The following is a 17955-nucleotide window of genomic DNA, read 5'->3' on the forward strand; positions in this document are numbered from 1 at the left end:
CAGTACGATTAAACTACTAATACATTGTAAAAATCTGGATTTGTACAAACCTACACATACGAGTATATCGTATAATACAAATAAGTACTTGATTTATTTCATTAATATTACTTTTTTTTATGAAACTTAGAATGATAAACAAGCTGACGGCCCACTTGATGGAAAGTGGTAACCGTCACCTATATGGGGGAAAGGGATTATTAATAGTGCGAACTATCAGTCCCATTGCTAGCAATATGCCTCATAAGATCGAGATCCTTGGAAACCATCGTGCTGAATTCTTGGTGTATTTATCACGATGGATTCACTGATGTCCCGCCAGTGTACCGTTAGCGCAGGTGGGGTAACCATTCCATTATCATTAATTAAAAAATTACAAGAAAAAAAACCGTTGCCTATAAACATGAACAGTACCATAAACAACAGAGTATACGGTTTTGCCCATGATACCCCCCATGAGTTACTAATTCTGAGGATTCAGATGTTCTGTACCTTGTAAATTCACTGCCATATTATTTTCAGAACTAAAATAATTTAGAAACCAAAGCACTAATATTTTCAGAACTAACGTAATTTAGAAACCAAAGCACTAATACATTTTTTTGATGGTAAAGTAGAAACACACTATAAATTTAATAGTTGTTATTTATTATAAATACATTTGGGGAATGCAAGTTTTCATTTGAGGATACTAAGTAATATTACTTTTTTCTATCATAATGAACCTTTTTAGTTCTTTTGTGGTCTTCGAAAAAATATCCAAAATATTTTATTGTTAAAAGTTTAATAAGCACACATTACATTCATTATGAGTATTATTATTACATTACATATTCATAAAAGTAAGTTTGTTATTTCGGTTTTATTTATTTATTTAGATTTTCTCTTTCGAGTTTTCCTATTTTGGTCGCTTTCCGTAGTAGTTATTTTAACACCCGCCAATGCCTTGTATAAAATTCCAAACATTATTTATTTACGGATTGTCTAAATAGTAAACCTAAATAAAATATAGATAAATATATATATATATATATATATATATATATATATATATACGTAACGAATTCAAGAATTAACCACGATAGTATCCAAGGAGAAACGTGTGGAAGTTGACCTGATAGGGTAAATTGCAATAACGATGTTAGACCCCATTTGAGCTGTTTAGGTACCAAGAAGTAACAAACAAACATTCCGTCACGAATAGTTAAGCTGATAAAATGCCAAACAAATAAGCTCATTTTCATGCCCTTTCTAACAATATAAAATGTGACAGCTTGTAAATACGTTTGGATGTTAGTTACTCACGCTTAAATGGTTTAACGTATATGGATACAATTTGACATACAGTTGTCTATAGTTTTTAGGAAAGAGAACGCATGTTTAGTAGGATTATAAACATGTTTACTACATACGAATTATTGTGTTGTGATGTATAAAATAACATGAATGATATAAAATTGTGTTAAAACTTAACACTGAGTGTAATACAGACTCATTAATTATTATTCGAAGTTTGTAGTCAGAGTTACTCGTAACTAGGTACTCGTCTTAGGAATATGAAATTGTAGGAATCTCGTTTTTACTAAAGAAATTTGGTGTTCTATAAAACATTACATAAATACTAAATGGTATAGATACACATTCTGATTTATTTAATTAATCATGTTCATAATTTTATTTAATATAACTGCTATAAATAATAATTTATAAGTGATATTCAACAGGTTATCACGCGTGCGCATTTGCTACTGCTATCCCAAATTGCCAACTGTATAGAAAATTTTCAGTCTGTGCTTGTATATAGTTTCGTGCGGATGTTCCCCGCGTACCACAATAAGCTTTTCGTCCAAACTTCCCAAACTTTGGCGGCGAGCTAAAAAGTTGTATGTTGTGTTGGATATGGACTAGAGAATTATGGATACTTTTACACAGTTCGTGTTACTAATATTGTGTTCCAGTTTGTATCGATTGCACTAATATGTAAATGTTGTGCTTGTCGGTGTTTTGTTGCGTGCTGAAAGTTTTCGCCGTGTGTAATTTCCTTGCTATCCTAGTTTCTAATTTAGATGAATTTTGCTTCAGTAATGCCGTGTTTATATGAAATCCATTAACATGTTTATATTGGTGTTTTGTTTACTAACACGTACGTAAAAAGTGTGCTTTTATTACTTCACAAATAACTAAGTAATTTATGCATTTGTCCTATAATTTGTGTAAACGGTTGAAAAAAATACCTACACTATAAGAATTAAACGTGACATATGAGCAAGTATTAAAAAAAATATTTATAGGGTTCAATTTTCATTATCTAACCATTATACAAAGTATACTTCTAAGCACATTCTTGTTACTAACTTAAAACATACTTGTTATTTATTTATCAGAATGAACTGTATTTATTTAGATGTTTCAGATGAATCTGTAAATTATTTTATGTAATAATAAATTAAATAAGCAATTATTAAAAGTTAAAAAATTTTAAACTATAAATTCATCGCGAATATACTGATAAATTTAGATTTATATTTTCAGAAAATATCGGTAGTAGGTTTTATAATCCACATCACCTAAAGGCCAAGTATTATAAATTAATTGTAATTACAAAAAAATATGAACGAAAATACACCGTGTTTGTAAATCTTAATCCATTAACTGGCGATTCAGGACATTTACTTAGTTCAGAACCAGATGTTATCTTAACTCACTTTAACCTTTTGACTGCATAGCTTTACAGCAGTTACCGTGCTTTTAGCGGCCGATTCAAATCTGTAACTTATGTTATACTTAGTTTATTAATGTTTCTAAATATGACAAGGTAGTTTAAAATATTGTAAATTTTCAGTATATAGGTAGTCTATCTCTATTTTATTACTATGTTAAGATAGTAGACGGTTAAACAACAAACAGGTTTTTTTTCGATATATCTGACGGGAAAGTTACGATATGAAACTATTTGACAGATAAATTCAACTGGGGCGGTTAAAAGGCGCTTCATTCTAACGAAGGTTATTTTTGAAACGCTATTTGCAGATTAGGTTAATAATAAAAATTCTGAAAAAATATATATAATAATTCTGTTCTTAAACTAGGATTTTTGTGTTCAAAACTAATTTATTTGAATTACAAGTTACATACATAAATTTAATAGAAAAAAAGTTTATTTCATTTTCTATAAATGGATATTTCCCCAAAACCGATAGACAAACTTTCGTGAATCATACTCAAAATTATATTGATTAACCAGGTTATAAAGTAGCCAATGCTCCTCTCCTTTATAAATACTACGTATAAACCAAATTTCACTACTTTTTACGTGTTTCTACCGTGAAGCCGTTATGTTTGCATGGTTGTGTTTCGGTTTAAAGAGTGGGCGTGAATTTACAGGGTACAGAGGAATAACATCTGAGTCCTCAGGAATGTCAACGCATGGGGGGTATCATGAGCGAAACAGTTATACTCTGTTATACCCATGGTACTGCTCATGTCAATAGGCGACGATTACTACTTTCCATCAGGTGGGCCGTCAGCTTGTTTGCCATTCTATGTTGTATATAAAAAAAAAATTTTAGTAAAAAAAAAATAAACAAAGTAAAGATAAAAATTAATCAATATTTAATGCAATATAGCAATATGACAATTTGAAGCTTATTAGTGATACAATAACTATAGTCTACGTTCTATATATATGGTGCGCCTTTGTTTCTTTGTACAATATCCATTCATTTACAAAAGCCTTTGTGTGCCATTATACCGCTAGTATTTCCATAAATATGGAAGTTAATTAAATATATATTATGATATAGGTACCTTTACCCATTAAAAGTTAATCATTAATTCATATGAATTACAATTTTATGAAATTCGAAATTACAGTAACTTATTTCAACCCTATTCAAAACAATTTAATTCTTTAAAATATTATTACAATGTTAGTATAATTAGACAAATATTTATTAAATTATATTTTGTTTAACAATTTGTGTATATAAAATTTATGTAAGGTACGGTTGTACCTTATCTATCTAATATTAAAAAAATCAAAGTCAGAATCACGAATTATTTTTTTATTACAATTTGTTACTTAAATATTACCTGAAAGAATTATATAAAAAACAATATTTTTAATTGTTTTTTGCTAGCTTTTATCCACGTCTTCCATCGCGTGATTGGAATATATTTACTGACGATATATAAGATAAAAGTAGCCCATATTCTTCTCCATCACATATAGTAAGTGTAAACCAAATTATATATTGATTAATTAAGACGCTGTAAGGTAATAAACAAACAAACATACTTTCACATTTATAACATTAGTAAGGATTTATTAGGATCAAGGTTCAGATTGTGGAATTGAGACTAAGGGATGGGCAGTAGCGTTCCTCTTAAAACATCTCCAAACTCTAACTGCGGTTACCTATACACCTACCAAGCGTGGCAACTACTGGCAAAACCCCCCCAAGGAGGAGGATTATATTCAGCAGTGGACAGTTAAAGGCTGATATGAAGATGATATGATGAAAGTCTGGACCTTTAATTGTAATTCAAACCTGTATTAATCTGAATTAATAACAATAACAAAGTATATTGTGTGGGAATATTAATAATTTCAAGTATCTTTAAATATTTATATATTAATAAGTACTGGAAAGGAAAATAAAAGAAAGCATTCTGTAGCTAATTATGTGTATTATTTATTATTATATTTTTATTGATATAAAATTATAATATGTATAGTTAATATAATTATTATGGACTATTTAAAGAATGTAACTATTATTAGATAATATATATTGCATAATATGCTTAATTATAAAGTTTTAGGGGAAACCCTGCAGCTGTTTGAAGCAAAAGTAACAAATTCTTTTTCAAGTGATTTCAAAAAGAAAGAGGGTCGCGATACGATTATATTTTTTTCTGTTTGTTACTTTATAACTCCGTTGATTATAAAACGATTTATTCTTTTTTTCTTTTACTGAAAAATGAAGATATATTTACAGATTCATGCCATATAATTTTTTTCAAATTCGACCCAATAGTTTCACTTTTAAATCGAAATAAATGGTTTTGCTATAATTGAAATTGTTTTTTTTTATTATTTTTTTATTGGTTAATACAATCTCAAATTATTTAATCTGTATTCATATTATGAGGAGGGAATATTTGATTGTTGGGTTCAGTGCATACAGATGGCTCAGGACTGTTATTTGTGGCAGTCTGTGGGGGAGGCCTATGTTCAGCAGTGGACGGATAATGGCTGAAATGATGATGATGAAGATTTGATTGTTTGTAATAGATGAACTTAACCGTTTTAAAAAATTCTTTCATCTATAAAAAGTTACATTACCAGCAAGTAACGCAGGTTGTGTATTATATTCCAAAATTCTCTCTACCCGTTTGAAATCGGGCTGGATCTCTTGTGGTATATATTAAAAAATATATATATAATTCTGCACCCGCAACAGAGCAACTTTGAAATATATTTATACTGCAATATTAAATATATTGCTTGTCGAATAATATCTTTAAACAAGATTATTAATTTTTAATTTTTATGGCTACCACAGAATATCAGCGCTGTTGCAATTAATTTGCTGCAACACATGCTCAGTGACGGCCACGTTGGCAGCGACAAACATGAAATTTGTTTCGGTTTTCTATCCTTAATAAGTATAATATTATTTTGGTGTTGGCAATAAATATTTTCTTTCCGTATTTTGGTATTCACAGTCAGCTCTGCTTAATATACGACTAGATGGCGCTTAGTGTAAAAAATTTTCATTAAGCGATTATAAAAGTGAGGTAACACCTAATATAGATTAATGTATAGTATCGCATAATACTATTACTTTTTTTTTATGCAACTTAGAATGACAAACAAACTCATGATGAAAAGTGGTAACCGTCGCCTATAAACATGAACATTACCTTGGATGTTTCCAATACCAGTAATATTTCGCCCATGATATCCCCCATGCGTTGCTATTCCCAAGGACTCGGGTATTATTCCTCTGTACCCTGTAAATTCACTGCCATATCCCACCCTTCAAACCGAAACACATGCAAACACAACTGCTTTACGGTTAAAACACGAATGGGACAGAGGTGCCCAAGCAAACGACTTTTGTACAGTCTCCTTATGGTAAATCTTAATCTGTGATACTACCTTAGTGGTATAAATACATTGTAGTAAAATTAGCCGTTCTTAGAAAATATGTCATTTATGTATGTAGTTTCAATGACAATGACAACATAGTTAATATTTGTACAAAAGGGTTCACGGACATTTAAAGGGCAATTAGCGTTATACAGGTAACAAAACACTTTACGGGAATTTCATGCTTATAGATATTTCAAGTGCTGAATTTATTTTAAGTACAAAATAATTGTTATTTTATTTTGAAGTAGTTTGGAGTATGATTTAAATAAAAAAAATGGGGTTGTCAAGATACAAAAAATCAAAATTAAGCTAATTTAAAAAAAAAAAACTATTTCGGAACGGGTATATTTACAATGGCTGGGAGTGGACGAATTAAAAGCATAATTTGAAAGCTTTGGAGTAATTAAGAATTTAAAATTGAATAATAGATTTTTTTTAATAATATTAAACTACAAAATAATAAAAAAAAGTTTCGAGGTGATAACTTTGAAACGCCTGAACAGATCTAAAAAATAAATTGTAGCTTAGAACCATCTCAATCACGGTAGCATTCAAACAAACAAAAAAACGCATTATATATAATTGGTCTATTTGTTTAGGAGCTACGATATTATAAACAGACAGGCAGACACACAGAGATGTCAAACTTATAATACCCCTTTTTGCGTCGGGGGTTAATTAGACAATAATAAAAGATTGTGTCCCACAATACAAACCGACTTCAATTGTGACAATACCGGTTATTTTGATTAAAAAACTAAAGTATTGAACCGATTTTGATAACATTTGTATGGGATCTGTAAGCTTATCCTTACAGATAATAAAAGAATTTACCAAATCGGTTTACAACTGACGGAGTTATGAGGTACACATAAAAAAATACAATCGAATTGAGAATCTTCTTCTATTTGAAGTTACTGTCACGTCATTACCATTCTTATGATAAATAGGGTTTTGCTGACTTAGGGATTTTAAATTCATTTTTGAATTATGAATCTAAAAAGCTCATGACGCACTACTACTATATTGAATATTAATGTTAAATATTTTTTAAATCTTGTTTTATTTAGAAAACTGTATATCGATTATTCTTTTTATACTGTGTCTATGATTTTTAGCATGATAATAATTTAATAATAAAATAAACACTATTAAACTATTTCTCCGAATGAAATTGTTAAAAGCAATCTTAAATATTACAAGGGCTATTATAGTTATAAAATATACCTATGTTAGGGCAAATAAACGTTTTGCTTGAAATGTACAGTCAATGCCTTTCAATATTATACAACATAAAGTGCCTTTACGCGTGGCTTATTTTACAAAAGCCCTCCCAATGGAATCTGACGGGGCTGTACATACATACATTCGTAATGTTGTATCCGGAGAACTTTGAAACATCAATGTATAAGGAACTTCAAGTGTCATGTACGTATATAATGTTATAATCGTAGACATTCTTGTGAAACAGTTTCACCAATGTTAAATTATTAGTTTTTTTATTTATTTTTTTATTAAGGTTGTTCTTGCGAAATATATCTTACACATTTTTACATGTCTATGTATTATTATAATATTATTATAATGGATATGTACTAATAATTTTTCTACCGTTTTACATGCAAGCAGATGACCTTGCGCAAATATCTGGTAAAAAGTATTATACTTTTTACCAGATGTAAATCTTCTTAGTTCAATATCAAAAGATAATTTGTAGTAACTATAGTTGTTATTTATCAAAAATGTAAGTAATAACATTTCGATGTATACCCATCCACTTTGCAAAAGATATATTAATATTATAACCGCGACATCTAAACCTGAGCGTAATTAAACTGCAAGAAAATTAAAGGAAAATTATTTCTAAAAAGAAAGTGTAAATACATTTTAACCAATAAAAATTGTAGTTATAACGCCAGATGTTACGTTTGCTCTACAGGAATTCGATTCTGAAAATTGCATTCAAGTGCTTCAAGTCTTAAAAATATTTTGATAAATAAGATTTTGATTTCGATTACTCTTATTAAAATCCCAATTGATTGTATGGTTTATTTTATATTTTTATATTATTTTATATCATTATTAATATATGCCAAAATAGTGTTCATTTATAGTTTTAATATATGTATGTAGGTAATTTACATGATAAAATAAAATGCGCTGAATTAAGTTTGATTAAAAATTTCTTTTTGTTTATATTATTATATTAATCATGTAAGTACCTACCTAAGTAATGTCGAATTAATAAACACTTTAAGTGTTTATTGAACTTAGGAGTATTTCCCCTGTTTTTAACGAAAATAACCACTTGAAATCCATTCAATTTTCATAATAATCAACTTGTTTCCGCGAAAGTCAGTTATAATTAAAATATTTTAATACCTGCAAATTAATTAGCTCGTTGAAATAAGAGGAAGTTGAGTATTATACTAAACTTTTACCAAAGCGCATACAGCTAATGTTTATTGATAACTGAATCTATATATATATGGCTCAAACGATGATGAATTTTACTATCATCCGTCCACTGCTGGACATAGGCCTCCCCCATAAATAGCTTTAAAGAACGGTCCTGAACCACCTGGATTCACCGACTCTTTGCAATGTATTTTAGGTAGTCACTCTATCTAGTGGGGGTCGTCCCACACTGAACTTGCCCGTGCGGGGTCGTCACTCAAGAACCCTTTTCCCGTTCTTTGAGCTATCTGACCAGCCCATTGCCACTTCAGCTTGCTTATCCTTTGCGCTATGTCGGTTACTTTGGTTCCTTTGTGGATATCTTCGTTTCGTATTCTATCCCATAAACAGTAATTTGAAGCTTTTGCATACGGACAATCATGTAGGACTATATTTTGGTTTCATAAGTCATCACTGGCAACACACACTGGTTAAAGACCTTCGTCTACTTGTCTGTCTTCGTCTGTCGATGGTGAAAGTGATGATGAAATATACAGATAGACAACATTTAACATTATAAAAATTACGGCTTTGGCTTCTATTATTCTTATTAGTCTTAATATAATTTTTTATATTTTTTATTTATTATAATATGTATTATGTAGCCTTCTTCTATGTATGCGTAGATTAATAGGTAATAAGTAATTTTAAGAGGTAAATTTTTGATAATTTAAGTTGCATTATTGTAACTATCGTGGAGATTTGTAATTAAAAAAAATAATTTATAGCATGTATTACTTACTGATAATGTAGCTTTTTATAGGTGAAAGAATTTTTAAAATCATTCACCTATAAAAAGTATATAGTATAGTAGAATACGAGTATGTAAAACTTTCCTGGTCATAACCAAAGAACATGGTTCCAGCAGGACGGAGTAACTTTACACACGTCCAACAGTCTTTACCACGAGTTCGTGAAATTTTTCCTGGCAAATTGATATCCAGGAGAGGTGAATTGGCCTCCACGAAGTCCTGATTTAACCGCTATAGACTTTCCCTGTGGGGTTACGTCAAATCTAAAGTTTATCCCAAGAAACCGATTTCTTGGCAAAATTAAAAGGAAATATCCGTCACGAAATGGCAGCCATCACGGACAATACATGCCGAGCCGTCATAGACAATTTTAGAGCTCGATTAAATGAATGCTATGAACGCAACGGTTTACACTAAGACGATATCATTTTCAAGAAATAAATTCCCAAAAAGTGTATTTATACACTTTTTTTAATAAACTCCTTGTTTAATTTTTTATCGATTTTTTAAATGTGAACTTTCTTTTGAGTCACCTTGTTATATAGTATATTAAAATTTAAATGGAAATCTTAGTTAGGTATATCTGTTGTTATGCCTTTTATGAGAAACATCACTACCAAGCGATTACCACTTTTCTAAGAGCTCGATATTAATATGAAATATATAACAATTTATATTGACGATATGAATATAACCTTCTCACGTCAAGTCCACATAAGTACGAGTATCTTGCGAGCGCAATGAACCGTTCTTGTAGTACGTAATATTGTATTGGGATGCCCACCAGTAAACAATATAGTTCCTTAATTTCCTGTGCTTAATAGTCCGAGAGCGAACTTCCCTTTTATGTCATTTGTTACTATCCCGGCTATCTTTTGTTTTGATTAATTAAATAACTAGACGTTATTTCGAGTGATTACTCCTAATTATAAAGTTGTTTAGAGTTCTGTTAATTGTCAACTCTAATTATAACTGTTAGTTTATATTAATGTTCCTAATTGTATATTTACTCATGTATTCCATGTGTTGATTTATCAACATTATTACATACGAATATGAAAAAAGTTCTTACAAGTTTCTACAACGGTTTTCAGTTTAGTATATTATATGAATATGTATCATTTTTATACATTAATAAAATAAAAACGGGTTAGCTAAATTGACAATTAGTGGACAAAAAGTTGACCCGTTTTTGAGGCTCGATGCTCTATCTATATAATCTAAGATTTTAGATTATTTAATTCCTGCCACATAGTTCACATGAAAATATTAATGACTTAAGATTCGAGTTTTCACTGTAGATTTATAAAGCGATCCCGACATTATCCAAATACGTAAGAAAAGAAAGGATGTAAACAGTACTCTGTTATATTTAATGGAAAGTTAATCTTAAATCTAGCGGTTGTAACACAAGCTTATCAACCTTGATACTATAAATTCTCCCGGATAGAGCCAAATTATATTATCTTGTGTATTTTTGGAATACAGCTGGAGTTTGTGACTTCCAAGTCATGATTGACAAGCATGGTAATTGTGTCAGATCCTATTACTGTAGAAAGAATTTAATTTCAATGACTGGTAGCAATACGCCGTTGGGGAATAATTAAAGATATAAGAAAATATGTAGGCTTATTTATGATATATATGTCGATTTAATTCATTCTCTTGACAAAAGTAAAGGTTTGTATATTGAGAAGGCGATAAAAGTTTATTTCTTATCATTTAGTTTAATTTTAAATAGCTCACATTTAAGAAAATATACGCTCTGAAAATTACGTTAAGCGTCATAAATGTTTGTTTGATGTTTTGATGTTTGTTACTTAAATGAGTAACCAGTTTGAATACAAAGGTAGAATATATCCTAGATACTCGTACGGGCTTCTTTTCATTTTAATTAACGCGAATAGAGCTTCGGGTCATCGCTAATGGACAATAAAAAAAATACAATAATTACTATTAATTAACACATTCATACAAATTGGCAATAATCTAAACGAGAACTTCGTTACTTATCTAGTCTAACTCAGCTGATTAGACTAAGATAATGAGTAATAATATGATAAACATCATGTTTATATACATTTTTAATTTACAAGCAACTTTCAGGTGACAGAAATAGCGTTAACTTTAAGAAACCTCTTTAATTAAAACGTAATGTATTGTAAAATTTTTATTGTATATAATTTATAGAATACATTAAACATTTAATATATAATAGCGGACTTATCCCATAAAGGGATTCCTTATAGTCAACCTTTGAGAAGCGTTCTTTCGGGTTTTATTTTTAAATATAGGCAAGCAATGTAGCCAATGTAGACAAAAGAGGATTGGTATAAAAAAAATTGTTTCTCAAAATAACAATTTTTTACCGACAGTTTATTTTTTCGAGAATTGGAATGTATGTCAAATAAATCCAAAACCTACAGACATTCTCCTAATAATATTATCCTGTAGTTGCAAAGATCCAACATAAAAACAAAATCCAATCCATATATGGTACCTATAATGTGCCATATTTCAATATTATAATAGATAGAAAGTACATCATTATGTATGTAGTATCATTATACTATAGTTAATGTAACTAATAATAACAACCAATCCACACGTATGTGAATAGATACTAGAACGTTCGTGTACATTTCAATTTCCCTGAAAGCCTATCTATGGTTGTTATATTAACAATACATTATTCATAGACTATTTGAAGGATATGAACTGCCAAAACAGTGTCCTTATCGTAAATGTATTAGATATGATAGGTATAATGCATTAACTTACGGGTTACATCATTCTCAGTGATTTCATATAAAAGACTGCAATATTTACAAAATTTATTTCTACATCTTAGATATTTGTCCACGTGAATACCAATAAAAAGTACCATGCCGTTATGGTCTATCTGTGCACTAAATTATATTCAAATTTGTTTAGTCGTTAAAGTATAATAAAATATCAAAGATTTAAATATTTAAACATTTTTACAATGTCACATTTATGATTTTAATAGAATTAATAAGAATTTCCTATTTTATTTTCTCTGAAAAATTTAAAAATCGTTATATGTAAATAATAAATGCTATATAAATAAAAATAATTAAATAATTGCTAAATGTTTTGCTTAGCGTAATAATTGAGAACGACTGGAGTATTTATCTATTTTTTTAAGGTTCTAATGAGAAAAAAGTGTCCTGAAAAATAAAAAAAAAAAAACATTTTACCTTTTCTCATATAAACGATCCTATTCCTGCCAGTTATTATATTGACGATCCTATTATTGCCAATTCAAAGAACAGATTTTGATTGTGTCACCATCGGTTCAAGTAGTTTATCATAAATATTATAGGTATCAACAAACAATAATAGCTTCTAAGATTTTGAACTGAATACGGTACGTTTACTATTGAAAAAAAAAACTTTTTTTTAATAGTAAATGTACCCTTCTTGTTTTAGAATATAAGACCAAGCTGACATATAAACAATTACATATGGCTCATGATATCATCACATACACATACACACACATTAATGTTTTGCAGACACATTAAATTAAATAACTGGAATTTAGAATATGGAATCACGATTCCGCGTACTTAATCCAAGGTGTCTATATATAGAGTTACCGACGATCCGATCCAATTCCATATAGCAAATTATAAACTACGTTAAAATAAAAAATAAAAAAAACAAATACTACAAAAGTCAATAATATCGAAGTGCATAAGCTATATAAAAAAGAGCATATTCACTTTTTATATTTTCCACGGGTTTTAAAATGAGAGGATTTGTTATGAAGGAAAATAATTGATGCTCACAAATAGAGATTAACTTATTTTCGCTTCTAGCGATGAAATACGAATATTATACGAGAAAAGGCAATACCTGTTTCTCATTTATTATATCTGTGGTTTTGTTACTTACACATATAAAATTATGTCGTCGTATTTCTTTAATTATTATATAACGTTAAGTAAAATATTGATCAATTATTTAAAATATTTCTTTTGATAAGTATAAGTATTATTATTTAATAAGACAGGTTTCACCAGTAGTTGCCATGCTTGGTCAGCGGGTTGGCAACTGTAGCTAGGTTTTGGTCATCTTTTTATTTTAAATGAGATTTAACGCGACTGAAATTGCAAGTAAATAGTATCCACATATCTTATTTTTATTGTCGTTAATAAAATAATAATTTAAGGTTATACTGTGGTGATTGTTACTCTAAAAGTAGCAGAAGTAGTAGTACAAAAGTAACACTATTATGAGATCTATGAAAAAATATTAGAATGATTATATTGAAGTCGCTTCCTTTAAGTTTTCGTCAAATATTTGTGTTAATTGTATTATTGGAAATTGTTAATGAGATCCAAAGTTATACTCAGTTACGATAAAGACGGAAGAAATTAAAATTTTAACTTTTTTTTTTTTATTGTTTTTAATTATTGATAAACTACAATATGAGCTCGTATCATACGGAGAATTTCATTCGTGATTATTATATTTATAGAATATTATACCTTACTTCCAAGAAGTCCTAAATCACTCTTGATATCTAATGAAAATATTATTGTCTGAGGTAGAGAATATTAATTTCAATTTTATCATAATATTTATACTATACAGAGGTTTAAGAATTTTCAAATTATTTACAAAGTTAATTATAATTTTCTATTTATATATTTATTACCCGTAATTATTACTTCTGTAATATTTAATGTCACAACGTTTCAATATAACCATATAGTTTATTTACATAACAGACTTGACATTAACGACATCGAAATGACGCCAAAAAGACGATATTTTACCTTAAAATTGACGTTTTCGATGTGACTTTGATTGTTTAGGTATAATCTCGACTATTTCGAAAATAACTGTGACTATAACGAATCTTCGAGAAAAACTACATCACAAATAAAAATATAAGATATAGCTACTTACGATGTCTTAAAATTGTTGACAGAATGCATAGCAGTGAATATAACGCGTATACAAGTACCATCGCTGGTGGAGACAGGGACGGAGTTTGTGATTCTCGACTGCGAATACAGCACTGGATCAGTGTCACCGGGGCCTGGACTCGTGATGAAGTGGTTCTTCAATGGCTCTGCTGGCCTAGTCTACCAATGGATACCGCCAATGCAACCTCAAGTAATTGGCCTGCTCAAGGGGAAGGTTGATATGGGTTTCAGGATATCTGGTGAGTTGGGGAAATACTGTGGAATGTGTAATTTTAGATCAGCACAAATTACATTTAAAGGATAAAATATTCAACAGTTACAATACTTATATATTACAACATACTGATTTCCATGGAAGTAGTAGTGAAATAGGTACATATAGAATTTAATGATTTTTATGAACTTTTCTGAATATATACAATATAATTTTTCAGACGAACCACTGCAAGCGTATCGAGCTATAAAAATTCTAAAGCCGACCACAGATTTGAGCGGAAATTATACGTGTGTAGTGTCTACCTTCATGGAGGAAGATCGTCGAACTAAACCTATGCTTGTTTATAGTAAGTATTTATAATTATGTAGATATACTAATATATGAATATATATCATTAAAATAGGGAAATTGTATATATATATATATATATATATATATATATATATATATATATATATACAATAAAATTTTCGCATTTTTATCATAATATTAGCCTTTAACTGTCCACTGCTGAACATAAGCCTCCCCCTTGGGGGGTTTTGCCGGTAGTTGCCACGCTTGGCAGGCGGATTGGCATCCGCAGTCAGGCTTTAAAGATGTTTTAAGAGGGACGCTGCTGCCCATCCTTCGCTCTCCTTTAGTCGGTTCTTACAACACCCACGAGATAGGAAGGGGTGGCCTATTCTATGCCGTGATTACACGGCTATTTTAAATTTTAATGATATATATATATATATATATATATATATATATATATATATATATATATATATATATATATATATATATAACATTTCAAAGTTGTATCTTCCCATGCGAAGTCAGGCTAGATCACTAATGGAATTATAAAAGAAATTTGAAGGAAATTATTAAGTGAATAATACCAAATTATAGGAAACTATCTATTCAATAATGTAAGATTTATTTTTAAGTAAAATCATATGAGCGGAATGTGAAATGAAATATAAATTAAAACCGGTCAGATGCGAGTTGAATTAACACGCCGAGATTTCTGTACATAAATATATATTTTTTTGAAATAAAATTACCTTTATTGCATTTATTATACGAAATAAACACCTAACATTTACTAATTATTATGGCTACAATTAGTAAATTCCTATTCTGGGTCATAATTGTGCAGAGATTTTTTGATAATTTCCTAATAATTGTATATTGTAATAGTTTCCTAATAATTGTAGAAACTTAATGTAATATTCATATAGACCTTTATAAACTGCAATTATTTAAGATTTTTTACCTCACAAATTTCAAACATAAGCTTAGGTATTTTTTCTTAAATTTTCAATTTTAAGTTAAATAAAAAAAAAGTGTATTAAAATGTATATATAGACTGATTTCCCCTAAGTACAAATCTTTCGTCCTTAATAACCCATTAATGTCCTACAGTTGGATATTCTAAAAGGAAGAGGTAACCTATTACTTCGTATATTAGATGATTTGGTTGGTAGATAGTTAAAAAAGATTTCTTCAATCACGAAAAGAAATTTTCTCGGAATTTCAAAGTACCTAATATTAACTTAAGTATCATATCAGAAACATCTTTAGTAATCAAGGAGTCTCGTTATCTCACATACTTTTCTAAATCTATGTATGTAACCTAGGTATGTTTATTTCACTATAATATTTTAGATAAAAAAAAAACATTTCAAAGAAAAACATATTTTTATAAATAAACAAATCACTTATTTCAGAAACCATTAGTTGAAGTATTATAGATCAAAAATATGCATACCATAAATCAATTTATTTTGTTTAATTTTAAAACTTTATTATATATAATTTTAAAATTTGAAAGTTAATAAAATCTTTTATTTGAAGATGTCGTTGTATTTTTCTAATTCATATGTTATAAAACGCTGTTAAAATTTTTTGCCTTTTATTTACGGTAAAAAATACGATATACAATAATAGCAATAGATAAGATACTACTCGTAACTCGTATACTAAAGATTTAACCTAATGGATGGAATGGATGTCACGTAGTGTATGTAAAAACCTAGATAATTAAATCTAAGCTTTAGAATACAATACTAGATGGATTTCTTTATGAACAAAAAATATAAATTATCAATATTTTATTCAACATTGCATTTAATCTTGAAATGTAAAAAATTACGAATTAGGTCAATTATGGCTAGAATTTACTTCAAAAAAATATTTATTTATTATTAAAGACAAATTATAACAATCAAAAGTACTATATTTTATTAAACTAAATAAAAATAATCTTACCGTAAAGCAATAGAACCAATAGTATCATGAAATTAAATTTAAGAATATTTAATTTATTAATTTATACATGAGTATATATAGGAGTGAATACATTTTTTAATTAAAGAAAATTGTTTTTGAAATAATTAAGGCTTATTTTTAGAAAACTGTTTTACGTGTATGGAGTTCTATTTTTTTGCGTTTATTATCTAATGTATTATGGCCTCTTATTCACATCCTAGAAAGGAAAAGGAATAGAAACGCGTGGATTATTATAATAAAATATGCATTGCATGTGCATAGAAAATTCATCGTTTTTTTTAAGTACGTGTTTATCTTGGATATCATACTTCTGAATACTGTTTGCATAGCTCTCTCCTTGTACCTCATTCTCTCCTTGGTATCCTAAACTCTAGTTCTTTTGTCAGAGAAAAATTACCCACCGCACCTTCTTCAGAGAGCAGATGTGATTTCGCAAGTTAAATAAACTTATTAACTCTTAAGATTAGTGTTCATACAGACGTATATCAGACAAATGATACCTAATATTAAAATTATTTTACTCCACATACTTTATGTAGGCGACATTTAGAGATTAAGAATATTACAATTTCATTATATGATTCACCCCAACTCCTTAAATAAATTACGTACATGTTGTCTATTGAAATACGAAGTTACGGATAAGTTAATATATTCGGGCGTTCTTCAGTAAATTATAATTGACAGAAACGAAAAAGGAGTCAGAAATTAGCGTACATATAATGAAGACCGTCTCTGCTATATAATAAGGAAGCTGTCGAGAGTGTTGAACTCTGTTCCTACTAGCAAGTAGTGTTGTATAATAATCGATTTATTAATTAATCGATATTAAAATTTACACAGAATAATTCAAATATCGATTTCTAATCATATGACCGATTATAATGGAACGCATTATTCTGCACTGGATAGTGTTTTTTATAGCACTAAGGTGACAAACAATTGTATAGCCCACTTGATGGTTAGCAGTTGTCGTAGCCAATAAACACTTGCAATACCAGGTGTAATACGCGCGTTGCTGACCCTGAAGAAACCTCTTTACCTCTTTTTTGAAAGACCTCATGCTATAGTATCTTGAAAAGCCTCGACAGGGAGCTCATACTATAACATGTGCGTTCATAGTGCCTATTG

At 29.1% G+C, this 17955-nt stretch overlaps 1 protein-coding gene across 4 annotated transcripts in view; it reads left to right on the forward strand.

Annotated features, from left to right (window-relative positions):
- The first annotated feature begins 1805 nt into the window (after positions 1-1805).
- Positions 1806-17955, forward strand: part of LOC113510245 (uncharacterized) — a 28268-nt gene continuing 12118 nt past the window's right edge. For 2 of the 4 annotated variants that reach the window (XM_052900212.1, XM_052900214.1), the window contains exons 1-3: positions 2010-2143; positions 14333-14569; positions 14765-14893. In XM_052900212.1, coding sequence (XP_052756172.1) covers positions 2098-2143; positions 14333-14569; positions 14765-14893 — 412 coding nt within the window. In that variant the 5' untranslated portion in view covers positions 2010-2097. Of the gene's footprint in view, positions 1958-2009; positions 2144-14332; positions 14570-14764; positions 14894-17955 lie in introns of those variants that run through there. The other 2 variants (XM_052900215.1, XM_052900213.1) reach the window with 2 other exon arrangements.

The sequence above is a fragment of the Galleria mellonella genome, unplaced genomic scaffold, assembly GCF_026898425.1.
Source record: "Galleria mellonella isolate WM207_F2 unplaced genomic scaffold, CSIRO_AGI_GalMel_v1 utg64, whole genome shotgun sequence".
Taxonomy (NCBI): Eukaryota; Metazoa; Arthropoda; class Insecta; order Lepidoptera; family Pyralidae; genus Galleria; species Galleria mellonella.